General features: G+C 40.7%; 1 protein-coding gene across 1 annotated transcript in view; it reads right to left on the reverse strand.

Moving 5' to 3' along the window:
• Positions 1–613: 613 nt before the first annotated feature.
• Positions 614–27,134, reverse strand: part of gjd1b (gap junction protein delta 1b) — a 29,374-nt gene continuing 2,853 nt past the window's right edge. The window contains exon 3 of the mRNA XM_086035762.1: positions 614–1,821. Within this exon, the coding sequence (XP_085891888.1) occupies positions 972–1,821 (850 nt within the window). The 3' untranslated portion in view covers positions 614–971. The remainder of the gene's footprint in view (positions 1,822–27,134) is intronic.

Raw genomic sequence — 27,134 nt, forward strand, 5'->3', positions numbered from 1 at the left:
AAACATTTACACACCACGTCCATGTGTTCATTAGTTCCTCTCCAACATCTACGTAGAAGAAGAGCAGCGAGGGTCATTACTGTCATCCGAAGCACCCTTGGCTCTGCGTAGCTGCCAGCTCTGGCGTAAGAGCGAGCAAGAAGCGGAACGAGAAAAAAAAAAAAAAAAAAATGTTCACGGTACTAGCTGTGTTTGTGTTAAAATAATATTTTGCCAAGAGACAAAACATAAACACCATCATTCTTCTTCTCTTGGCTTTGGCTCGGACGGGGGTGACGATGATCAGGAGCAGCTCCTTCTCGCTTGGCTTCACTTTCAGCCGCGGGAGGAAGCGACTGAGCCACGCTCCTTCTCTTCCCCTCTTTCACATGTTTTGCCAGAGCGTCGTGTCCCCCTCCTAGTCTCTCGCTCTCACAAACTCGCCTCCTTTCTCCTGTCGTGCCTCTGACAGGTCTTCCGTTCCTTCTTTTTGTGCTGTTGCCGCTCATCGTCTCTGTCCCATCCCTTTTTTTCAGTGAAGCTGACATAGTCCAGAAAAGCACCATGGGATGCGTCAAAAGACTGCCATCATCTCCCTCCCTCCCTCCCTCCCTCCCTCGGTATCCCCAAATAACACAAAGCAGCCGCATTTGCTTGTTCCCTGTCCAGCCCTGCGAGGACTTGTCTCTCCCGGTGAGGAGAGACAAGAGGGCTGAGGAGCTTTTAGTAAAAAAAATGGCAGTTAGAAGATCTCTCGAAAATGAGATTTAAAATGTGTTCATCGCGATTTCTGTCTTGATGCATCTTTTCAGTCTTAGGTTTCTGACACCACTCTTCAAGTGACCAAGATAGCTGCTTGCTTGTCATTCCGTCATCACAGAGAGTAATTCATTCGGTTTGACCCCTGCGGCATCTTCGTTACACTCAAATCATAATGACTTCATTCTCACACTCGCACATTCATCCCACTCCTCTTCCTCTGCTCTTCATCATCAGACGTAGGCTGACTCACTGGACTGTGTGCGCCCCAGGTTGGGCGGTTGGGACAGATGCGCCATGTCTTTCTTCCTGATCTCACAAATGGATTTCCTGCGGGCCTGGACGCCCCTAATGGCCGCTTTAATCTTGCGCCAACCCAGATGGTTGAGCTCGGCCAGGTTGAGCACCACGCAAATGCCGCTCACCGCGAACATGAATACCAGGAAAACCGTTTTTTCCGTGGGCCGCGACACATAGCACTCCACCTCCTTCAGACATGGGTAGCGGTCACATTCGAAAATCCCCGGTACGCTAAAGCCATAGAGGAAGTATTGGCCCGCCAAAAATCCAATCTCGAGTGCGTTTCTGAACACCACTTGAATGATGTAAAAACGCGAGATCCCTTCTTGTCGACGTACTTTGGAGCTCTTCCCGTGTGTGAGGCCTCGCGGAGCATTGGGGATCTCCTTTACTTCCAGGCAGTCAGGCTCTTCCTTCCCGCCGCCGCCGTCACCACCGTGCTGGACTAAAATTCCATTAATGTTGCGGAGCTTTCGTGCCCCATCCCTTCCCCCGTAGTCCCGTTCCATTATTGGATAGAGAAAAGAGTAGCGTCGGTCCCTCTGTTTGGCCGACTGGTGCACGGAGTAGGTAATGAAGCAAAGGCTGGGCGTGCACACCAGTATGATCTGAAATACCCAGTAGCGGATGTGGGAAATTGGAAAGGCCTTGTCATAGCATGCCTGGTTGCAGCCCGGCTGCAGGGTGTTACAGATGAACATGGTCTGCTCATCCTCGTACACCGTCTCGCCTACAATAGCCACGATCAGGATGCGGAAGATCACAACCACTGTCAGCAGGATCCTAGAGAAGGAACAAAACAAAAACAAAGAAAAACAGAGAAGTGAGGAAATCAATGGCTTACTTGATTTTCCTGTACAATCAACCATCTGGAGCTTAATTTATTTCAAGGAAAATAGAAAATCATTGGGAAATAATTTCAGTATGCCACTGCTGGATCATTATTTGACATGCCATGACCAACAACATCAATACTAATCTTTATGGGTGTTGTATGAACTGCAGACAGGGTTTTCCTAGTTTGTTTCCTATGTTGCACCTTCCTTCTAACTCTCCTAGGATACATTCACATGTAAATGTTTTAAAAGAATCATCAAATATACAGTGTATATATATATATATATATATATATATATATATATATATATATATATATATATATATATATATATATATATACATATATACATATATATATATATATATATATATATACATATACCTATATATATTATCAATAGCATTTCAGCTGTGTCCCCACAGTGACTGCATTGCTGCATTGTGTGCCCAGAAACAAAATCAACAACAAAAATCAGCTACAGAAGACTGTAAAAGGTGTGTGGGTCCGAGATACATTAATTGAACAAATAAACACAACATGAAAGACATGAAAAAAACCACAATCAAAGATCAATACATATCTTAATTCAGTAAAGTTTAGATGTTCAAAGGGAGTAGAAAATGTAAGTCCTACCCGTTGTTCTCTATAAGTGATTAGAAATCATATTATGTTAATACACAAGTAGGTTATTCATATATATATATATATATATATATATATATAAAACTAAAAACAATGCTTCTTTTTACATATGTTCAAATAAATATGCATGAGCGTGACGTATAGACCCATTATTCACTGCACACTCTATAAATAGAAACAAAGTGAAAATACAAACAGACATGCCCCTAGCATACATGTGTATAGATAATCATATTCAAAAACCAAAACCTAAGGACAGTATGATAATACAATATACAATGGTGTGTAGGAGTGGAGGAGCTCGGAGAGGTACGCCAGGCCGAGGCCATTTAATGATTTTTAGACAAATAGAAGCATCTTGAAATTAACCCTAAAATGCACTGGGGGCCAGTGAAGGGAGGCCAGAATTGGTGTTATGTGCTCCATCGTCCGAGCCCCAGTTAGTAGGAGAGAAATAAAGTGCATGCAGTAATCTCGCCGAGATGTGACAAAGGCATGGATGACTGTTTCTAAGTGCTGATGGGAGAGGAGGGGCTTTACCTTCGCCAGCTGTCTAAAGTGAAAGTAGCTCGACTTTACAACGGCACTGATTTGCTGGTCCAATTTAAGATCACTGTCCATTTTAAAACCCAAGTTTAAGACTGTTGGTTTTAGATATGAAGCCAGGGGGGCCAGGTCAACAAGGTGGGATGTAGACGAGTCACTGGGACCGAACACCATAACTTCTGTTCCTTTCATTGAAATTTAAGAAATTCAGTCTTTGATGTCCTCTAGGCAGGACAAAAGAGGTCTTATCGAGAAGCTAGACATATTTTAGGCATGCTTTTACTTTAATGTAGTTTTATCATTGACTTTGTAAATCATTTCTTCAAGTCAGTGTCTATTGTGAACAGAACTATTTTAATCAACTCAAACTTAAACAAATTTGTTATGGTCGCCGTCAGTCATTTTCAGTGTCTTCGCAGTGTCTTCTCAGTTTTCCAGTTATTTCCGTAGCAGCCTTACAGCACTACATACAGGCTTGGCATATGGATCACTATCCACTACATTGTTTTGAAGTATATTCCCTGATATGGCTCCATCTTTACTGATGATTTTTTTCAAACTAAAGAGAGAAACTTATTTTTCCTGTGGGGGTAGAATTCACATGAATTCATACACAGAAAATAATTCTGCAATATGTGACAGACAACCCTGTCAATAAGCCACAGGTGATTGTTTAATTATTTTTCTACTTTTAGAGGGGGGGGGGGGGGGGAATTTACATACAGGTGGAGCATTCAAGCATGATTTCTGGTATTGTAATTTCTAGGAGATGAATGCACCACCTGACGAAAGTGTTTAAACCACAGTGACTTTGCAATGGAAGGCAGTGTACTAGAGTCAACAAAGAAGATCTTGACTGACTCGTGACCTACTCCCCAACCGCTTTGTCGAAACAGTTTGGACACAAGTAGCTCTGAAAGAAATAGCCCAAGCATATGAATGGGAAAAAAAAAACTCAGAATAAAGGTCGAACAATCAGGGGAGGCAACTGCGGAGGCTTGTGGGTACTCTTCACCGGGAGAGAAAACGGAAAACACCAATTTCAGGATGGAGGGCGACACACTGTCACTTCTTGGCCACTGTTCATCCCGATGAGAACCAGGGAAGAAAAATTAGATAAATCAACAGTGTAGAAAATGCCACAAAATGTCCATGCATGCATGGGCAACCCCATGACTCACATATGCTTTGTTTTTCTTTCTTCTGTTTTGTTTTCAGTGCGGCTGTGAATATGTATGATGTTTAATCGTGCCAAAAGTAAACAGAACACAACAAATGGGAGTGCAATGAATATCGTAAAATGGATAAGATGAACAAGAGGCTAATACAATATGTGTGGTTCATTTTGGCAAACATAACATATTTACACTTAATGTACTGTATGCAATGTTAACAGTATGAATGACTCTGGGCTATATGTAAGGTACTGGACGTCTTTCTAAGCATGTGCATCCAATGCTGACTTGGCATATCTTTACGCATGTGCTTCCTTGATGTTAAACACGCACACGTACAATTCAGTAGTCATACGACATAAGTTTGTTGTAGTCTTCCTCTCTGCTTGTGTTCCTCTAGCAAAAGACTTTCCTTTGTTCTTTTCTTCCTCCGTTCATCTCTCATTAATTTTCAGATCTGAGGAAAAAGCAAACGGCAATTTTTTTGCGTACCGCTGCTTGCTTGTGTGCGAACATTGGCTGTCTCACGCTACATGAACTGTAGGTCGAAATGCAGGCTACATGCAGAAAAAGATATTTCTGATGATTGAGCGTTGCCTTGAATGTTTGAGTCCAGTTCTACTTACGATCATCTCTCACAAAGCACCACCATTTATTTTAATGAGAATCTCATGTATAACAACATGATGAATGGCCCCCATTACTCCATGTGACTAAAAGTGCACAGCATTAAATAGCCCATCAAACCTGGCCTCATTACATTAATCATGGATTTATGGGTTTTGTGTGCATACAAGTCAAAAGATGGTGACATATCAAAGTGAATTTGGCATATATATATATATATATATATATATATATATATATATATATACACTGGATTTTAGAAAACCCTTGTGCAATCATATTAGCACTGTTGAAAATAGTTAGCTTGTTAGAGAAGCTATAAAACTGACCTTCCTTTGAGTAGGTTGACTGTCTGGGGCATCACATTTGTGGGGTCCATTAAAAGCTCAAAATGGCCAGAAAAAATGAATTTCCATGATAAACTCAACAGCCTATTCTTGTTCTGAGAAATTAAGGCTATGCCATGCGTGAAATTGCCAAGAAACTGATGACTTCCTAAAATGGTGTGTACTACTCCCTTCAGAGAAAAGAACAAACAGGCTCGAACCACAGTAGAAAATGATATAAAAAGAAAATATATATATATACATATATATATATATATATACACCGTATCTATATATATATCTATATATATATATATATATATATATATATATACTGTATATATATATATATATATATATATATATATATATATATATATGGGGCGGCACGGTGGTCGACTGGTTAGCACGTCCGCCTCACAGTTCAGAGGTCGTGGGTTCGATCCCGGCTCCGGCCTCCCTGTGTGGAGTTTGCATGTTCTCCCCGTGCCTGCGTGGGTTTTCTCCGGGTACTCCGGTTTCCTCCCACATTCCAAAAACATGCATGGTAAGTTGATTGGACTGTCTAAATTGCCCCTAGGTGTGATTGTGAGTGCGGATGTTTGTCTCTGTGCGCCCTGCGATTGGCTGGCAACCAATTCAGGGTGTCCCCCGCCTACTGCCCAAAGACAGCTGGGATAGGCTCCAGCACGCCCCGCGACCCTTGTGAGGATAAGCGGTACAGATAATGGATGGATATATATATATACACCATATATATATATATATACCATGTATTTATATATATATATATATATATATATATATATATATATATATATATATATATATATATATATATATATATATATATACTGTATATATATATGGTGTATATATAATATATATATATTATATATACACCATATATATATATATATATATATATATATATATATATATATATATATGTATATATACACCGTATATGTATATACACCGTGTATATATATATATATATATGTAATGTATATAAAATGTTTCGGTTCCATTCAATGGGATTGCGATGTGATAACGTATGGCTCAATTCTCAAAAAGACGGTGTGATGAAATGGTTTTCTTGTCATTTTACAATATGAATGAAGTTGTTAGTATTGTAAATGTGGCATTTCCATCTAAGAGATTACAGTAGTCCCTCGCTATATGGCGGTTCACCTTTGGCAGACTCGCTATATCGCTACATCCCTTTTTTTTTCAGTGCTATTTCGTATGTTGTTTTGTACAGCATACATAGAGCAAACTCGTATTGTGTCCTAATTTACTGCCTGTATTTTTTACAGAACAATTCAGCATGCTGTTTTTTACAGCATACAATCCCCCTCCCCCGCATTGTATTCTGCATCCTGATTGGCTAAAGTACCGTAGACCAGTGTTTTTCAAACTGTGTGAGTGTTCCGCGAAATATTGTAAATATTCTATTAAATATTATGTTTATTCAAATAGGCCCATGTTTCTGAGTAAGTATCAATATGAAACATTATAAAATACTTTTTCTTTGTGTTTTATTCAATTCCTACTCGGGATCGTTATAATATATCGTCATTCTTCAATGTTAAAAAAATGCTTATATAAACAATATAACACTTATATTGTTAAAATAAGCTTTTTTTTCACTATTTCAGCTGGTGGTGTGCCGCGGGATTTTTTTTCAATCAAATAAATGTGCCTTGACTCCAAAAGGTTTGAAAAACACTGCTGTAGACCAATTTGAATACATCTCCTCCTTGAATTGTTGCTGCCACTGATCATTATGGGCAATGTGAGCTTAGACTTCAATAGACAAAATAACGGCTTTTAGAAAACTGCAGTCGTTTGTTTACATTCAACCTTCACTTAATGCAGCCAATGACGTCACTTACGTCATGCATGCTGGGATCTCAAGATTACAGTTTCAGCATCCTGACGTCCTCATACTGGTCATTGGAGACGTCAATCATGTTCCTCTCTTTCATTTCTTAAAAACTTTACACAACATGTAGCCTGCAATTAGAGGACCTCCTGTATGCCAGTGTGAAGGGAGCATACATCTGACCCCACCTTCATATAGTCCACTCCAAATGTATTGGAACGGCAAGGTCAAATTACTTTGTTTTTGTTGTATATTGAGGACATTTGGGTTTCAGATCAATCATCAAGATGAGTATGAGAAAAAAGTTCAGTAGTCCAATTTTTATTTCATGGTATTAACATCTAGATGTGTTAAAGCGAAAGTCAAATCAAAAGTTGTCATTTGCGGCGCACTGGTCTATTCACTGCATTCTGATTTGTAGGTCCTCTAAACAATTCTGAATCATTTTTTTTTCTTTTTTATTTTAGAAACCCTCTTTTATTTCTTTACTTTTAAATGTTTTTAAAGTTTTCTGTTAATGTGTTTAAATGTCAAAGTGCATTCTAGTAATTTTTTTTAAGCTACTTTAGTTTCTCTGCTTTGCTTTTGAATGTTGTTAACTGTTGTTTGTAAATGCTTGTAGGTGTTGTGTCTTTGCTTGTGTGAAGCACATTGAGCTGTCTTGTGTATGAAATGTACTATATAAATAAAACTGCCTTGCCTTACCTTGCCTTACCTTGCCTATTGCGTTTGTGCTGTATGAATTTAGGAGCAAATCAAATGCCCGCCCCCCAAGATACCTCGAAAAAAAATACGGGTGGATTTTTCTCCTTAATTCATTTCCCACAAACGCAATATTAGTCACAATACCGTGTTTAGACGAGTGGGGTTGTATAGAACACGTTATTGTAAAGACCCCTTTTGACTTTTTGAAAGCACTATTTTTGTTTCATCTGTCCTCAGAACATTTTACCAGGAAGATTGTGGTTTGTCCAGCAGGTTGGCCTTTAGGTCTTTGGATGTTTGATGTGGTGTTTTTTTTTTTTCCACCATTCACACCAACCTTCGAATACTTCTCTCATAAATGTTTCGTGTCACTTCACATCCAGGGAGGTTCTTGACAGTTCCATGCTTGTCAAGCCTCTTAAACACATTATGCACCTTTGAAACCGGGATACCAAGGTCTTTGAAGATGACTTAAGACCTTTGGAGGTCTTGTGTTTGCAAATTGTCCTACTTCTGTTGTCCTGAGACAGCTCCTTTGTCTTTACCATTGTGGCAAAAGAAAATGGGGATAACCGGTGGCTTTATAAAACATGAAAGTCATCATTCGTTGGTTAATTCATGTCACATGGGCAGAGACAATTTAGAAAGAAATGATTCTCGTTTGTGATTTACCAAGGGTGAGTCACAATGTGTTCCCATGGTGATTTACAGGAAAGGGTGCCAATACCAGTGACACAGCATATTTGAAGTTTTCCATTTTCTTCTCTTCATTGTTAATTGTTTAAAATTGTTGTTTATCATTTGTGTATAAAACATGGGTTCTCTATAGAAAATCAAATGTTTCACTTGATTCATCTTTTCTGAAGTTATCCCACAATATGTACTTTGACTTCATGGGTGCCAATAATGGTGAGCAGGACTGTACCGGTGGGGAAAAATAATTTTTGTCATTGTTAAAGAGGGGGCTGTTGTTTCGGCACTCTGATTGGACATTGCTACTGTCAGTTAAGTGGCCAGTTCCATTGCCCATTTGTCACATGCCCAAACTCAGAAAACAGGCCCAGGGCCGCCGCTCGCTATACGCAGCGTACGCCCAGTGCGTCGGGCACCATCATCGGTGGGGGGTCCCAAATTACGCAAGGGGACGCACGACATCATTGAGTGCACTTGACATATCGTTCATATTGTACATCTGTGAGCACCCTAAGCACCGCCCCCCTTGCTAAGTGAGCCAGCTAAGTCCTCCACCCAAGGAAATGATGCCAAGGAAACCACATAGTGAGCATGACCGTTGTATGCCAGTTCTTTTTTTTTTTTTTTTTAATGGCGCTTGTGATAACCTCTGCCTGCCAACAAGTGCCTGCCCATATTGCATGACCTGGAAACAATCGGTTTATCTGTGATAATAAGCCTGGAAACAAAGGAATCTTTTGTTATTGTTGTTATAAAATTGTATAATTCATGTAAAAAAGTAGAATTTTGCTATCTGTTCATTTCTCACGAGTATATTCTCAAAAGGAAGAGAATCTGGCAGTAAAAAAAAAAAGCACCTCGGATTATAAAAGTAGCTGGAAGATGATCCTGCTGTATACAGTATGAATACAATTGTGTTGCTACTTTGTTAAATGTGAATCCAGGGAAAGGCCCTGGCCACTGAACCTGAGACTTTGCCAGATAACAGTTGGACTGGATTCAGTAATGCGAAGGGAAATGTACCAATCGCAGTCGTTTTGCCAGCCTTGTGTGGCACAGATGTGGATTCACTGGGCGGAGATAATCCTTTGCAGCACGTGAGGGCGCGCAGTTGACATGCGCCATCAAAACGACAGACCACTGACGACCTCAAAAGTGGATTTTTTTTTTTTCAGTCTTCCCACCTTTGATGATCTGCCAAATCAAAGAGTAAGGGGGGTGCAGAGCAATTGCGTCTGAGAAAAATAGGAGGGGTAAAAACGTTTGCCTTTGTAATGACCGTGTTAAGAAGCTTAGTGAACAGATCATTCACGATACTAGAGCGAGAGAATGCAGCACAAAACACAAAAACAGATATTTTCCATCTCATCACAAGCAATACAACATCATCTTAACAGCGCTTACAAACAATTTCAACTAGCCAGGTTCGAGGGGGGGGAAAAGGACATGAAATTGCATTCCTGCATGAATTAGTTCCAGACAGGGATAAAAAGATTATAAAGTCACCCAGAAAAAAAATCCAGTGAGGCTGAGACATCCTCTCCTTAAATTAAAAGAGAAACTTGCCAGTGCCAGGACAGTATGTGAGAGCTCGAGGGGAGTAGTACAGAAACCAGCAATGGAAGAAAATCTCATCACAGAGAATGAATTATATAATAGTTTCAACACGCGAACCCAACTGCATGTAATCTGCGACTGGGCCAAGGGAGGATTCTTGCATTAGCATTTTTTTTTTATTGTTAATGCCATCAAATAGCTTTAGATTATCCTAACCCGCGCAGTAAAAATCTCGCCTACCCAGTCACCCTTTTGTCTGAGAGTCAGTGCAGAGGCCTGAATGAAGATTTTCTCCTACACTGGAGACAAGAGTCCCTTCTCATTAAAGGTTAGTTTCAAATCAAATTGTGTCACTAATCCTTTCTTATGTTACAGAAATGTATTTTTTGTTTGTTTGCACAATATTGAGCACGATTCGTGCTCCAAAAATAATCAAGAAATTGTTACGTTTCATTTCTCCGCACGTGCACTCTCTTCACATTTATATTCATATGAGCATGTTTCAACACGCTCACGCCCTCTGCTCCCAGCAGACGCTGTTTGTTGTCATTTGAATATTGTTTTGCCTGTGTGACCACACAGGCGTTGGGGATTATGCAAAAACATTACACCAACACATCTCCTAAACCAAGTGCAGAAATTGGGTTTCTGCCATGCTGCAGTATGTTCATTTGTTTCCCGCTCATTATAGCGGGTGTTTCGAAAGTCACTCTGCAAATGTGTTTTGTATTGAAACATGTCTGTTAATTTTGGAAAAAACAGCAAAATGACTTTCTGATCGTCCTGTATAATATTATGGATGTGCTTAGATGCTTGTAATATTTGGTAATATTTCGTTCTGTTCGAGTCCATACATTACACGCAACTCTTATTATAATTATTGTTGTTTTACAATTCTTCAAATTTCGAAAAGTACGCACCATATTGACTATACGATATATGTCAAGACTACATTTCAATGAGTATTGAACAGAGGGCGGTGACATAATGGGGGGGGGGAATGACAAGTGGGCGCAAAGTAGAGGGAAAAAAAATTTTGGTAAAATATTGGGTGTTTTTTTTACGGTGAAATCTTTAATCAAGTACATTTTTGCACCGTAAAATCAACAGTAGCAGTACACTTCTGTGCCGTAAATGTTGAAAACGTTACCGTAAATTAACGGTAGAGTTTCGGCAAATACAGCTGCTGGTGATTTACTATAGAAAAAAAAAATAATAATAATTCAGGTAAAATGTTTTGGGTTTTTGTGTTTTTGTGTTTTTCCACCTGCTGTCGTGTCAATGTAAAAACGTTTTTTTTTTAATACGGTGAAATCTTTAATAAAATCAACAGTAGCAGTTCAGTAAATGTTGAACGCGTTACCGTAATTAAACGGGAGCTTTTCGGCAACCACAGCTGCCGGTAATATTTTTTTATATAGTGAAGTCATGAAAAGGGAGAAGAGCAGCTGAGGTATCTTACCCAGAAACCCAATCACAACGGCCCCCCCCTTACCCCACCCATCCTTTCCCCTAGATTCTCATCCCTTCATTCCCCTCTCCACTGAACATCTTTCTGCTAGTTACCAAGGCAACAGGCGAGGAGCAGAAAGGAGATGAGGGTAGAGAGAAGTGTGCCACCGAGCAGCAAAGTAAACTAAAACAGCTTGTTTTTGCTGAGGTTCTATTGGACCAGCCCCACGCTTGTTGGTTGTCTGCAATGTTGAAGATGCTTTGAAGATTTTGGAGGGAAAATAGGCCCTATTGCCCTCATTTTACTTCATACATAATTTATTTAGAAAGCTTGCTGGAAACTTAATGATGAGACACATCTTAAAGCTAATGATGCTCTTTTCAAAAGAAACTGAATGAGGCACTTCATTTAGTGGAGATTTTATGATCTGAGATTTGATTTCTCTTCCGGAAACTCTTGGTTGTGATGTAAACCTCTTGAGTGTTATGGTGGTTCTGTTAATTCTTTTCAGACTCGCACCTTTAGCCACTATACCTGCTCCCTTTGTGCTTAGCTTTGCCTTTTCGCTGCTCAGCTCTCCCTCTCTGTCCCTCCTGTGTGTCCATGCCTACTCTTAATTGCATTTCTCTCCTGGTTTGCTCTTTTGTTGACTTTTTCGTATAGAACGGCCCGTCTTCCTGGGATGTTGTTTTTAATTGAAGTTACCAACCATCAGTGGCCGGTTTCCTCATCATACACTTAGGGAGTATCATGATGATTTGTTCGGAGTCAACTGTGGATTCAACTGTAACTTTTGACATTTGGGAAGTTCGACACACTTAGAGCCAAAAAGGTCCTACCTAGAAAATGGTGGCTGCTTATATTATATGATGTCATTTTACTGCCTCTTGGAGAAGTTTTGGCCCCCGTTCTTAGGGTCTTAGCTTTTACTGCATTCATGACTATTGGTTCTGGAGGAAATATCCCACTAGGACCCTTTAAGGCAGGGATGGGCAACTGGCGCCCCTTTTTTTGAAAAATAAATAAATAAATGATTATTATTATTACTATTATTATGATGTACATTCAATAAACACATCATTCTGAAGGCCCTAGGTTGATCAGGCTACATTTAAACTACGGTCTTGCAGCAGACCTGTATTATCTTTATCTGAATCTTTCTCTGTATTTTTGTATTTATTTTTTAACATGTAAGTTTTGATAAGTTTTCTAAGTAATGGTAAATGGGCTGTCACTCGTACGGCGCTTTTCTACCTTTGGCACTCAAAGCGCTTCACACTGTAACTCATCTACCTACTGGTGACGCAGCATCAGGAGCAACTGGGGGCTCAGTATCTTGCTCAAGGATACTTTGACATGGTCACAATGGCCGGGGATCGAACCCACAACGTTCAGGTTAGGAAAGGACCGACCACTCTACCACTGAGTGAGCCATGCCGCCCCAACTTTACGTTTTCTCAGGTTATCAACTATCCATGACGGGCCTTGGATGGGCGAGAATGCTGATTACCCGAGGCTCGAAGATGCAATATGTTTCAGTTTTACATGTATGCCATTACATTTCTACCGGCCCGTCACATTCTGATGCGGCCCCTCACATTTTTTACCATTCTGTCAGGGCTTCTGTACAGATGAACGTGGCAGAATTAAATGAAGCTTCGCTCCCACGCCTGCTTTCTGAGTCAGTGTCACCAGTGTCATAATGCCGCTTAATAAATGTTTGATAAAAGATGATGATATCAGTTTTCCGTCAGCAACTAATATGTAAATCCGTCTCTTGTATAAAAACCTGCAAAAGAGCACCTTTTTCGCGTACTCCGTCTCTCTCGTAAGGTTATAAATGAGTATGACTTGGTGGCAATTGTTGATCAATTAATCAACTTTAGTGGAGTTGTAGGCAGTGAGCTTGAGATGCCAAGGAATAAATATGCTTCTGTCCCACTGTGGACCACCGCCAAGTTGTGTTACACCCTATTACGTAGTCAGGGTTCGTTATGTGCAGTTTTTTCATTCGCACCACTTCTGTTGTGGCACATGTTTTGACAATTTAAACATCAAGCTGCAGTCACGTTTGCCCGTGCTGTCCCAACACATTGCTTCACCGCCATCTCGGCAACACAGTTTCAGGCCACCGTTGTTACTGTTACTGTTACACAATGTAGACACGTAACTTTAGATTGACATGGCAGCACAAAGAGGCTGAAATCCTATTGGACACACAGCAAAAAAACCCCAAAATAATCACATACAATTACTGACGTCAAGAGAAAGATTTGAAATGAAGAGAACAGGCTGTTGGGAATAAATTAAAACAATTTGACAGAACAAATACCATATTACAATTCAGGTTGTAAATGTAGGTCAATGCTGATAGTGTTTCGGCCAATGGAGAGGGCCTTGCTAGCCGTAACAACACACCGCTGACGTTTTCCACCTGCTGTCGTGTCATTTGACTGTATGCAGTCGGGCATTCAAACACCAAATAGCAAAGCATCTCATCCTATGACATCAAATATGAAGTCTCATAATACTCTAGCTCCTCTCCGAGACTATCTTGCTGTGGTTTATCAATAGCTCATAGTTCACAACAGGTCATCTGGCGTCAAACTATATCCAAGCACACACACACGCACACACTCATAAGCCCACAGGGATGTTCCGGGGCTTGAGGCCAGTGACAGAAGGAGTGAGGTGGCTGCACTCTCTCCTGCTGGCAGACCTTTTATCCTGCATGGCCATTCTTCTTCCCAACGGGCATGCACACACACACAACTGCACCCAAATGCATAGAAGAATGTCGTGTATTTACGTCATAGAGACTGAATATTTATCTGTTACAAGGTAAGGACGCCTCTTCGTTCATATGTGCATACAAATACTTTTTAATCACAGAGAAACAAACTCTCACAGATGTTGCAGGGCGTCACAAAGCCGATTGTGTCTGACGTTGCCAGGTTCGCCCAATCCCCTCAGAGAAGGATAAAACTCAATTCCTAACCAACCAGGAATAGTTATTTTAGCATTACTCTAACTGTCTGGGATCCTTAACATGTGGTAACATTAATTAAAATGGGTTTCCTACCAGGTCGGACCAAATAATCTCATTTACTCAGATCTCATCAGTTATACTCATGATTTTAGACGTGATACATACTAAACACCTGCACAATCTAAAGCAATTCATCTTGAGTTCTGTTGTGTGCTATTGTGTTTGTAACTTCAATGGTGTGGAACTGCATCAAAATGAGAGTTTGTAATACAGAGCTGCATTGACTTACAATGACATTTCACTGCAATACAATGACATTAATATGTCCCAGCACCCCGAAAAACACAACAATATGCATTTTTTTTTATGCGAAGAGCAGCACACAGTAATAACAATTTCATTGAATATAAGGCAATAAACCTGCGATTGGCTGGCAACCAATTCAGGGTGTTCCCCGCCTACTGCCCGAAGACGGCTGGGATAGGCTCCAGCACGCCCACGACCCTCGTGGGGCCAAACAGTTCAGATAATGGATGGATGGATCAGGAAATAAACAGTTTGTTTGTGCATCATCATCATTCAATGGGCACCCATAAGGGACATATTTTGAGGATGAAACAAGAAGGAACGGCGTCCCAGCTAAGATGCAATGATATTTGTTTTGGGGGTTTTTTGCTGAGAAAAACAAATATTTGCCTCTGAGCATTGTTGTATGCGCTGTCTGCATGTGCTGCTATTGTTTGTGTTCAAATATAAATTGTTTCTAATTAGTGCAACATTGATTTTAGTTTCATTAGCCCATCTATGGCATTTTGTGTATTGTGCCAGCATTAAGTTAACAGACTTCGTGAGACAAAGTTACTGTGTTTTGGTTACCTACACATGTAATTCTTTTTGTTTTATCCATCCATCCATCTTCTACTCATTCGGGTCATTGCTAGGGTCTATCCCAGCTGACTTTGGGTGAGAGGTGGTGAACACCCTGAACTAACTGCCAGCCAATCGTAGGTCTCTTTGTTTTGTGTTTAGTTTAAAAATAAATATGAACTGGGTGTGGTAATAAACCGACTGAAGGAAGTACTTGGCGTCTTTTTGGAAAAAAGTGTTCACTAACTGCTGCTATTTGTGAAGCTCCAAATATTTAGTGTAGAAATAAGTTCATATGTATTCAAATGTATTTAAACTATGGGTGCGCAGTACACAATATAAATTCAGCCTACCAATCGCAGTAATTCTTGTTGATGAATTCATTGTATCTGCCCCAGTGTGAAAATGGCTTCAAGCACGCCTGACAGTGGAGCTGCAAACACCATTTTCAAACAACTACGAGTTGGTTAAAAAGAAACCAATCCAAAAAAAACAGTGCATCCATGTCAAACAGGCATCCTTCATTTTCCCACCGCCTGGGAACAAATGGCGGAATGCTAAGTGCTAAGCTAACTTGCGCCGCACAAGCTGCAAGCTATCTTGGTCAAACACTGTCCTACCACGACTCCTCTATGTCAGTAATCCTCGCAACTCCATGGCGGCAAATAAGCTACACGTCTGACAAGTATCAGTATCACTAGCGAAGGACAACACGGATGACACAACAAGCAAGAAGAGGAAAGAGGAGAAGCCTAACAGCTAAACAAGTCTGAAATGTAGGGCAACAAAACACCAGAATAAGTGCCTAAGTGCCTGTACTTTTGTCAGAAGAAACGCATTACTGTGGAGAGTGACCAATAGAATATGGCAAATTAGCAGATAAATAATCTTTTAACTGTGAAATTACACTTTATCTATACATTATCTATAAATTAACTATTATCTCAAGAGATTATAATACAACAGCTACACAGTCAGCACAAACATCCCAAAAAACAGAAATCAATTTGTACTGTTTTTTGATGTAGTCACCGCATACATCAGCCAGGAGGAGAAGGATTTAAGGTCAAACGTATATTAATATAGTCTATATTAAATATTTCATTAGTGGTATTTGTTTTTGTTTGCATTTTGCACCATATAGGTGTTGGCGCATTTAAAAAAAAAAAAGGGTGGCTTGCTCTGTTGCATTTTGTCAATGCTCTTAGCTGGTGTGGCAACAGACAATGTGAGTTGGTACCATCATTAAACGCGGAATGAGCTAGTTGTTACAGAACGTCCTGCTTTAGACAGAACTGTCAGCCTAATTCCCGAACATGCGCAACGTGCTGAGCGCCTGCACGAAAATCAGGATGTGTCATCTACCAAAATAAGAGCCCCAAATCATTTTTTAAAATCAATTTAGTATATTTATTCGACATATCACAATGTACTGTACACTGTTACCTTGAAGGGATTCAATTCTTGCCATGATATGAATTTCAGTCCATATCGCCAAGCCCTAATTCAAACTACAAAAAAATGACACAGAGTTCATTTAGCAGAGCATAAAAGTAGCGACAAATGCAGTGCGTGCATGGGCATGATGTCCTGAATAAAGTACTGCAAATTCATCAGTTTCAAGATTGTCATACAAAATGTGACCAATTTCACAATGGATAACAGCTAGAAAGCCTTTATTGGGCCATTGTGAACAACTGGACAAACATAAGAGCATCATAGCAATTCATGTACTGTATCCCATGGCACACACAATCAAGCGCCTCTTGTTGATAATTCCGGCCATCTTGATATACTTGCATCGTTTGCTTGTGCAACTAAATATTTAATGTATAACATTAAAAAGTACATCTCTATCTCTGTCACACACAGACTTGAATGTATCCACACTCACATCTAGAAAACAATGAAAATACCACCAGTGCAGGTATCAGCAGAATGAAATGAGCGGGAACTTGTTGGAGAATATGGTGAATAGGTTATCCGGTGGCTATACACTGGAGTTGTTACAATGATGAATACAGCAGATTGCAGACTAATAGTGGAGGGCTTTATTCTGAGAAACATTCAGTAACACTGTACACCAAGGTCTCTGTGAAGATAACTGTTGCAGTTACCTTGGCAACAGATTAACGGATCAAGTAGGGGTAAAAATAGTCACAGAGAGAGCCAAAAATAGACTCACTAAAATATACTTCCGTGAGCTCATTCACAGTAGATCAATGGCACACGTGACGAGCACAAGAAGTGACATGATCTGTCACCGCGGAAACATAACGGCCATTGGCTTCTTGGTTTAGGGTTTTACTTATAGGGTTGAGCAGGCGAAAGAGCAGCAGGAAAGAGAAAAAGAGCAAAAGCCTGGGAGGCAAACAGGGTGGGGACGGATGGGGGTGGCTGTGGGGGTTGACGAGGGAAACACGGATAGAGAGAAACGATGGGCATAATCCAGATTAAAACTGTGGGTTTTGGACAATCCCGAGTAAAGAGTGTTGCGTTCATGCCAACTCCCCACCCACTGTAGCTCTTCCGTGCCAAGCTCCAACCCAAATCAGATGCTCTGGCACATGCAGGAAGCACATCCATCCCAAAAGCAAATATCTTTATCTACCACCAGCACTTAAATCTAAATGGTCCAAATTAAATTAATGAAAATAATCACATCTCATTTTATTTGAATTCACCCTTACTTGCTGAGTGGGAATGCAAGTGTAAGCAGGTGTTGAACTACAAAGTATGAACGGATTAGGAAATGCAAATTAAAGGTGTGTTGGGATAGAATGTATGTGTTATATACGGAAGTACTTTTTTTCCCTTTTCATTAAATTCTACTTCATACTTTACTGAAGTGTAAAATTCAGGAGTATTTTGCTACACGCATGATCATTCCCTTAACTATCCGCAATTTGTCATTCCTTACGCTGTGCCTTTTTCCACAAATGACTTTTTTTCCAGGATTCTGTTTGGCTAAAGCTTACATTTGAGGGTTATTGAACCCCCCTGTGCCTGACAGCCAGCAAATGCATTTTGATCGCGATTGTATGTCTTCACATGGGTATAGTCTGATTAAAATTTTGTAAGAACTCACATGAAAAGTAATAGACTTTACTTAATTGTTGTCTTCTTATGTCATTCATAAAATCAAATCTTAATAGTAATTAAGTACATTTTAACAAAGCATGTTTGATTAAAAAGACATCCAATAAAGTTTTCCTGTTAAATCTAAACATCTGAAAAGCACAACATATCTCTCTCATTATTGCAGTGCCCACCAAAAAGCTCTCCATAATTGGCTTGGAGTGTTAATGTAACATATTGCCCAGAGTCAAACATACTCCTGCAACTTCACTGCTTAATTGAAGGAGCTTGCAAATGGGATTTTGTGTGAGAGAGAGAGAGTGCGTCTTGGTGTGAAAGCACTCATATGACTGCGTGTGTGCGTGCGTGCGTGCGCGTGCGTGCGAGCGAGAGAGAGAGAATGAGAGAGAGAGAGAGAGAGAGAGCGAGAGAGAGAATATTTGTCTGTTTTTGCCTCTCGGTAATGAGTAAATATAGTAACCACGCTGCTACTTTGCTTAGTGCACGACAACAACACTTGTATATTTAGATGGCCATCTGGTTGTGTATGTGTGAGTGTGTGTGAGAGAGAGAGAGAGAGAGAGAGAGAGAGAGAATGGGTGGGGTTGGTTTGGGTGGGTGGGTGAATCAGATGGCTCTTATCACACTGTGTTTTAGCAGGGTGTAAGGTGTTCAGGGTGTGTTCCACATTTTTTATTCATGTTGAGTCAGTCACTGTGAAAATGATGCTGCCTCTAAGGAAGGTGTTACACACACGCACACGCACACACGCCATTCACACACACAGGGACCCACTGCAAGTCAAGTGCAAAGTGTGGTCCAACTGTGAGCATGGGGGGAGATTTCTTTCTTTTGTTATTTTGGGAGATGCACACAGTTAGAAATGGTTGTTTGCACCGTTGTGGGAGTGTACAGAGCTGACTTGCTTCCTGGCCAGCGGAAGCAGCTCCTCTCATCGCCTTTAAAATCAGTGCACGAGAGTAGCATGGATTACATGGCGGAAGCAGAACTGACTCGCTGGAGTCCACTTGCAGATGAGGTATAGCTGGCCGCCGTAAGGTGGCCACATGGAGAAATTATTTTAAATACTGTACAGTAGTCCCTCGTTTATCGCGGGGGTTAAGTTCCAAAAATAACTCGCAAAAAGTGAAATCTGCGAAGTAGGAAACTTTTTTTTTTTTTTGCAATATCATACTGTGTTTTAAGGCTGTAAACCTCACCATTAAGATTTCTCTCTTGTTTAAACATGCTCAAAGATCAAACTTTAGTAAGGAAAAGAAGTATCCTTTATTATTATTATTATTATACTAATGATTAATATTGTACTAATTATTGATGTCGTTAATATTATTTTATGACGAAACAAATGTCAAAGCCAGTTTTAACCTTCCGAGTCAAATTAATCCATTTAGAAAGAAAAAAAGGATTTAACTTTTTTTTTATTTTAATTTTTTAATATTAAAAACATTGTTATGTGATGTTTTTTTGACGATGAAATATTAGAGCAGATCACACAGACCATAAACATTTTTAAAAAATGATCACAACAGGAAGGTAAATCGCCAAACATCTGTTTCAGAATTTTTTTTTTGTAACATTTTCATACCAACAATGATGACCAATTTTTGAAGAAACAAATGTAATCTTAATGAACAACATAAGAGAAAAGATCAATTTTGACTCTCTCGCATATCTCGCTTCCTCTGACTGTCCTCCTTCGTCCCGACGCAACTGCACTGTGGCGTTTTTTTCTACACTCCTTTGCCAATAGAAAAACACAGTTGCCACTTTTTCTCACTGGAGGGAGGGAAGATGTGAAGAAACTGACATGCCACCTTCGATTAGATTTGAAAACAGTAAAAACGAAACATGAAAGGCTCACGGACTTGTGCTTGCCAAGCGATCATCCTCCTATTTTTATTGACACTTGTGTCCTCTTCTCCCTTTTCTCGCTCACTAAATCAAATTTAGTAAGCCGAACTCATTCTGGGCGGGACATGGCACGGAGGCAATGTATTCAAATTGGTCTACAGCGGGGTTTGTACACTGTAAAAAAACAGCATGCTGAATTGCACTGTGAAAAAATCCGCTATGCAGCGAGTCCGCGAAAGGTGAACCGCGAGATAGCGAGGGACCACTGTATTAAAAATGTGAATAATAATAATGCGTTCAATTAATTGATTCCTACAATGATTCAGAGGGTTCAAAGCACGTTCTTATGATATTTATGAATGAACTACGATGACATCCACCACACACATCCGGGGAGGTCAGAATGTCTGCCTGCGCCTGTGCCACAACTTAGAACAGCTTTTAGTTGGTCTAAAGGTGAGCCTACTTTAAATCACCAAATAGTCAGGTGCGCAGGGGGCAAGTAAAATACAACGGCCAGCAAGGCATAGCGTGGTTTGCCAAATTCCCAAACATGCTAAACTAGACTTGCCCCAGCGCAAAAATCAAGATGCGGCCGTTTTTACGCCGAGCGAAAATAGAGTTCATACAGTCCAATGTGCTCAGTGTCCTTATAGCCAAAATACATGGTTGTTCCTTAGAGACCCTGGTGTGAAGAAGCAGTCTATGACAGGAGTTAAGCAAAAATAAATCAAGGTTTGAACCTGCATCCTTTTATCCTCAGGTAGTGCTATAAATGGGGCAGGACAGGGAGTATGAACAAATGATTGATGCAGTAAGATGCAGTAAGGGTAGTAGTTATAACCGAAACTTGCCATACAAACATGCAGTAGAATGATTAATTAACTGCTAATTAAGCTTTACTAACCTTAAACATGCATGTATTGAAGGTAAAACGGTGGTTGACAACTAGCGGCCCACGGGTGATAATTGGCCCGACAGATGATGTTGATGAAAAAAAATATATAATTAGTGATGCGCCCTGATTAAATACACCAAAATAGCATTAGACCACCTGCGCTGCAAAATAGAACACCTTTTAGCCAGTCGAAAATGTACCCTACTTTTTGTCACTAAGTTGTGAAATGCGTCGGTAGTGTAGCATATCGCATCTACCAAATTCACAAACACGCTGAACTAGATCATTGCCCCGCATGAAAAGGATGCCCCCGATTTGAGACCGGGCGCAGACTACTTTCTGTCATTAGATTATCAGGTGTGTCGGGGGCGAGGCTGCTTCATGCGCCGGCACACCCAGACAGGTGCAACATGGCCACAAACATGCTAGACTAGATATGCGGTGACATGAAAATGACGTTACGCCCATTTTTACACCGAGCGCACGGCCGCCGGCCTTCCAACAACGGGCCCATGGGCTGGCTCCTGCATGACATGCCAGAGCGCCAAGGTACAACAACATACCGGAGCCCCGTTGGCCAGAGAGTGCCAGAGAGACATTTTGACCATGTCAACGTGGACCTGGTGGGAAGCCCGCCTTCCTCCCGCGGGTTCAAACACCTCCTCGCCATGATAAACAGGACCAGCCGGTGGACAGAAGCGGTTCCCTTGTCATCTGCTCAGCAAAGGGGACCTGAGCGTTCATCGCGACCTGGGTTGCCCGTTTCAGCACATCAGCTGACCTCTGACAGGGGCCCAAAGTTCACGTTAAAACTCTGAACAGTAGTCGCAGAGGATTTGGGGGTGACGATTCATCGGACAACGACATACCACCCGCAAGGCAGCGGGCTCTGTGAACGATTTCATCGTTCCATGTAAGCCGCTGGGTTGACAATCTCCTGTGGGTCAAGATGGGTCTCAGAACTGCTCCTAAGGAGGACCTCCATATGGAATTTGTTGAACTGCGTGTTGAACCAGCCACTCCGTGTTTCGGGGGGGTTCCTCACGGATGCTGTAGCCCCCTGATCTGCTGCCTCAGGCGCCCTTCAGGGTGGTGGAGGTAGGGGCTAAGAGCTTTGGGGTGGACAATGGAGGTAAACCAGCGCAAATCACGATGTGATTTGTGAACCTGTACCCTTCATGGAGGGGTGGGAGAATGAAGTTTCTTGGATCAAAGAGATGATTGAGATGAGAGGGTTGAAGGGCAGTTGTTTCTTGCTTGCAATGTGAACAGTCAGTTTTGTGGGAAAGAGAAATGACTTGCCTTCATTTCCTCATCTCATCATTTACTGCTTGCTGAGAAAGCTTTTCTCCTGGAAGGTGAACTTTAACCGCTTGCTTTTATCTTTATTCATTCATCTCTTCCTTTCTATCCACATACAACCCTTATCCCGTTTGGGTGTTTTCATCCCTTCTGTGAAAACTACAATCCCATATAATGCTTTTCTCATGCAAACACAGTAAGAGATGCATTGATTAATCCACCAATCTTGTAAGCACCAAATGAACCCTGACCTTGTGTGGACTGAGGATATTAAAGACAATGTGTATAAAAGACAAACAGAGAGAGAAGATGAAGGGGGATTTTTCTTTTCAACCTCAGCTCTAAATTTGCAAACAGTTTTTGGTACTTCAGTGCTTTATTAATAAAGGCTGTGAACTAGGGCTGGTCGATATGGCTGAAAAGTATCACGATACAAGCAATTCATATCAGGTGAACGGTAGTATATATATGCTGTATATATACATGGTATATAGATTATCTTCTTGAATTTTAATACCCTTAACATCAATAAGTGGATTGATGTTCTTATGCAAATACTTTATTCAAGCGAAGTCAACCCAAACATATTATTTTTTAAGAATATGCTCCATGCAAGCCCATTAGTTGAAACAAGGCATTCTGATAAATATTGCCTTTGTGGAATAAGAGTTAATCCACCTGTTCTTAGTGATCACTGGGAGCGGCCATTTTGTCACGTCTTTCAACTGAAAATGATATCACAGTTGCTCAGGGCTCAGGTAACGACCAATCACGGCTGACCTGTTTTCTGAAGCTGAGCCATGATTGGTCGTTATTTGAGCCCTCAGCGCATCTGTGCTGTCATTTTCAGTCGACAGAAGTAATAAAATGGCCGAGCCTTGAGATGGTAAATGACAGGGTTTCTTTCAAAAATAAGGACATTTCTTGGTGACCCCAAACCTTTGAACAGTAGTGAATACTGTATATATATTAAGCCTAATCAAATAAGAACATATCGTTGGTCTCCTGTGAAAAACACTTATCTCCAATTTTGGAAACTTTTTAAATTTTCACGAATGCGATGTTTGTAACGCGGAAACATGATTCGTGTAAAAATAAGAAAATGGAGATAAGTGTTTTTCCCATGACAGCGACGATATATTAAATAGGTTCAAGATAAACTACAAAAAAAAAACACAATTATCCAAAGGATCAAAGGAAGAAATAGCATTCAAAATAACAGGTAGTAAAACAATTTTCAAGGAATGTTGTTTACATCCATGCTCCTGGCTCAAGCAGGGCCACCGTAAATGCTTATTTGCGGAAGACATCATTCATTTGGTGTTCATACAATGTAGTGTAGCAAACTAATACAGTACTCTCTTGGAGTGCATGCATTACATTTTACCAACCGTCTTAGTTCTACTTTTAACTTGATAGTGGGCTCATTATTGCCATCAGACAGAATCTTTTGCCTGATTCTAACTTCATGGTTATGCTAACGCGTCAAAGACAGGGAACTACTTGACTTCTAGTCAATTTATCTAGACGTGTTAGTTTGCACACTATAATATTGCAAAAGTTGAACTGAGGTGACTGGTCATTTATTTTTTTTTTAACAAAGCTAAAGCTTTCGTTCGGCGCGCGAGCGCCACATGCACGTGCACACACTGCTTCGTTGGTTCAGCTGCTTCTACAAAGAGCTTCATGTCCGCACACTCTGCAGAAGAGCAGTCAGCAACTCGGCTGCACTCAGAACACGCTTTTGTGCTCAAAATGTCCTCTTACGTGTGTATAATTGTGGCACAAATCTCATGCCTTTGCCTACAGCACGCGGAACGCTGAGGTCTGTGTTTTCTTCCTGATTTTTCCTATTGACCATTTGACTATAGGCCTTTTATATTGATATTGATCATGTCGATTGTGGTATGTATATTTTTTTTATTGAATAATTTCCCAGGCCTACTGCCAATAAAATATTTTGAAAAGGCACAGTCCATTTTCTGCATTTCTTTCATCACAACTACAATAAAGAAGTTTCACCATCTATCCTTAACGTCACCATCCCTCAAGCGTCTTTGAGTGTTATGAAAAGCGCTTTCAAATAAAATGTATTATTATTATTTATTTATTTTAATTATTATTATTATTATTATTATTACTTGCACGAATGAACACTTACATTTCAAATATTTTGACACGTTTATAGATGGATGATGCAAGTGAGTTGCAGCAGTGCATACACAGATACAGTACAAAATGCCTCCCACCAGTGATTCATAATCTCCCTGTGGCGCATGTTAGGTCATTTTCATAACCAGCTTCTTACAGCCTCACAGTAAAGGCAGTGACATTACAGCCCACAGCTCCCCAGGGGTTATTACATATGGATGGAGAAAGTGTGAAAGCACAAACAGTAAGGGATGAAATTAATGGAAGGTGAAGGTCTCACTCGGCCTGCCCTTAGTGCCTCTTTCTTTTAACAATCCAGGGACTTGGACACATGCCAAGCAATAGCACAGCCTATTTCTAGTGTCGTGCCTTCCATCCGTCCATTATCCAAACCGCTTATCCTCACGAGGATCGCTAGGGTGCTGGAGCCTATCGCAGCCATCTTTGGGCAGTAGGCGGGGTACACCCTGAATTGGTCGCCAGCCAATCGCAGGACACACACACAAGAACAAACAAACATTCACACTCACAATCATACCTATAGGGGACAATTTAGAGTGTTCAATTCACCTAAGATGCACGTTTTTGGAATTGGGGCGCACCGGCGGACGTGCTAACCAGTCGACCACCGTGCCGCCCCGTGTCGTGCCTTCCTTCTTTTTTTTTTTCTCCTTTCTCTGCTCACGTTTGCCAGATCAGCTTCCTGCCATACAAACATAATCATCCATCACCTCCATGCGAGTTGCGAGTGCTCCGGAGGGATTTGCTAAACAAAAGCATGTAATGATCTAAAGGTCATGTGATGACAGCCCTGCGTCCATCAACAAACACACACAGAGGCACATGTAAATACCGCTCACTGATTAATATTGGTTTTAGGATGCTGTGGCACAGTACTGCTGAAAGAGGACATGTGGCACAAACACGCACGCACAAGTACACGCATGCTTTCCTAGATGGACGATTATACCTGAGTGACAAAGCCCATTGGATTCAGTCATGCAGTATGCAGAGCGGGTCAGTCTATGTCATGATTAAAAAAAAGCAACTTATGTAAGAAAGAACAGACGCACTCTTGATCAACTGCACAGAATTGTACCAAAAATGACACAAACAGATGGTTGTCACCAACATCTCTTTTTTTATGTTTTCCACCTTGTCTCCTAAACCTCACTCGGGACCTCAAAACTGTCCCGGGCAAAATATATTGATACTTCAAAATTTTGCCTTAGCCTTTGATCCTTCATTCATGACAAGTACTATGCTAGGCTCGCCCTAATTACACTATAATGCCTAATTTGCCTAACAACAAACAGTGGTTATACATTCGTATATCAATCTGTATTATTGTTAATTAATGTCTGTAATATGTTGATATAACTGTCACCTGATCTAATTAATGGAAAACTCAAGGGAATAACTTATCATACTAGTACTAATGAAGAAAGTCTCATAAGGCATGAGAGCACAGAATAATACAGATAACACCTGCTCTGTGAAGTAGTGGTGTCTTATTTTATGACATAAAATTCCTTGAGCTTCTTAGAGCTTTAATTATTTACTCAGCATTCCATTTGCAGTGACCCATGAGGACAATTATAATGCAAACAGACAAGCCCAAAGACTATTTCATTAAGCGTCCCCGCACCTTCTGTCTAGTTGCACTTCCTCTGCCGTTATTGAAGATCAATATCTGTTGAGTGGGAGGACACATTTGTATATTTTCAGCACTACTTACATTGACCAATAGTGGCTCACAAATGAGACTGGGACCAGTGGGCGCAAGGCTACAGAGACATCTTGAGGAATGCGTTGACAGTGGTTCGGTATCGAGAAGACTTATCCTCAATGGCTCTGTGTACCGACGGGAACGCACTCCCATAGTTTGTCACGTGGTCCCGCGGAAGTCAATTTACAGCTGGACCACAGCCAGTAATGGCAGAAATAAATCATGGGTAGCAGGTGAATGCAGAGGGGCTCTCCCTCACACACTGAAACCCCTGAACAAAAACCCTTTTGAGCTTAAGGAAGAAATCAACCTAAGCATATTTTTTCAAGAACATCATCCCAGCAGACCCACTAGTTGAAACACGACATTGTGATTAATATTGCGTTTATGGAATGTGAGTTAAGCAGCAAAATCCACCCCTTTTTAGCCATCTCAGGGGGGCGGCCATTTTGTCATTTGTGTCAACGGAAAATGACATCACAGACGCTCAGGACTCAGATAACGACCACTTATGGCTCAGCTTCAGAAAACAGATGAGCTGTGATCGGTCGTTACCTAAGCTAAGCCCTGAATAGTTGTGATGTCATTTTCAGTCGGCAGAAGTGACAAAATGGCCACCCCCAAAGATGGCTAAAAACGGGTGGATTAACTCTTATTCGACACGCGCAATATCAGAATGCCGTGTTTCAACTAGTGGGCTTGCATAGAACATATTTTTGAACAAAATATGTTTGATTTGACTTCCACTTTAAGTAAA

Source organism: Filicampus tigris, chromosome 7, assembly GCF_054856515.1.
Source record: "Filicampus tigris isolate MCC_2025a chromosome 7, RoL_Ftig_1.0, whole genome shotgun sequence".
NCBI classification, from domain to species: domain Eukaryota; kingdom Metazoa; phylum Chordata; class Actinopteri; order Syngnathiformes; family Syngnathidae; genus Filicampus; species Filicampus tigris.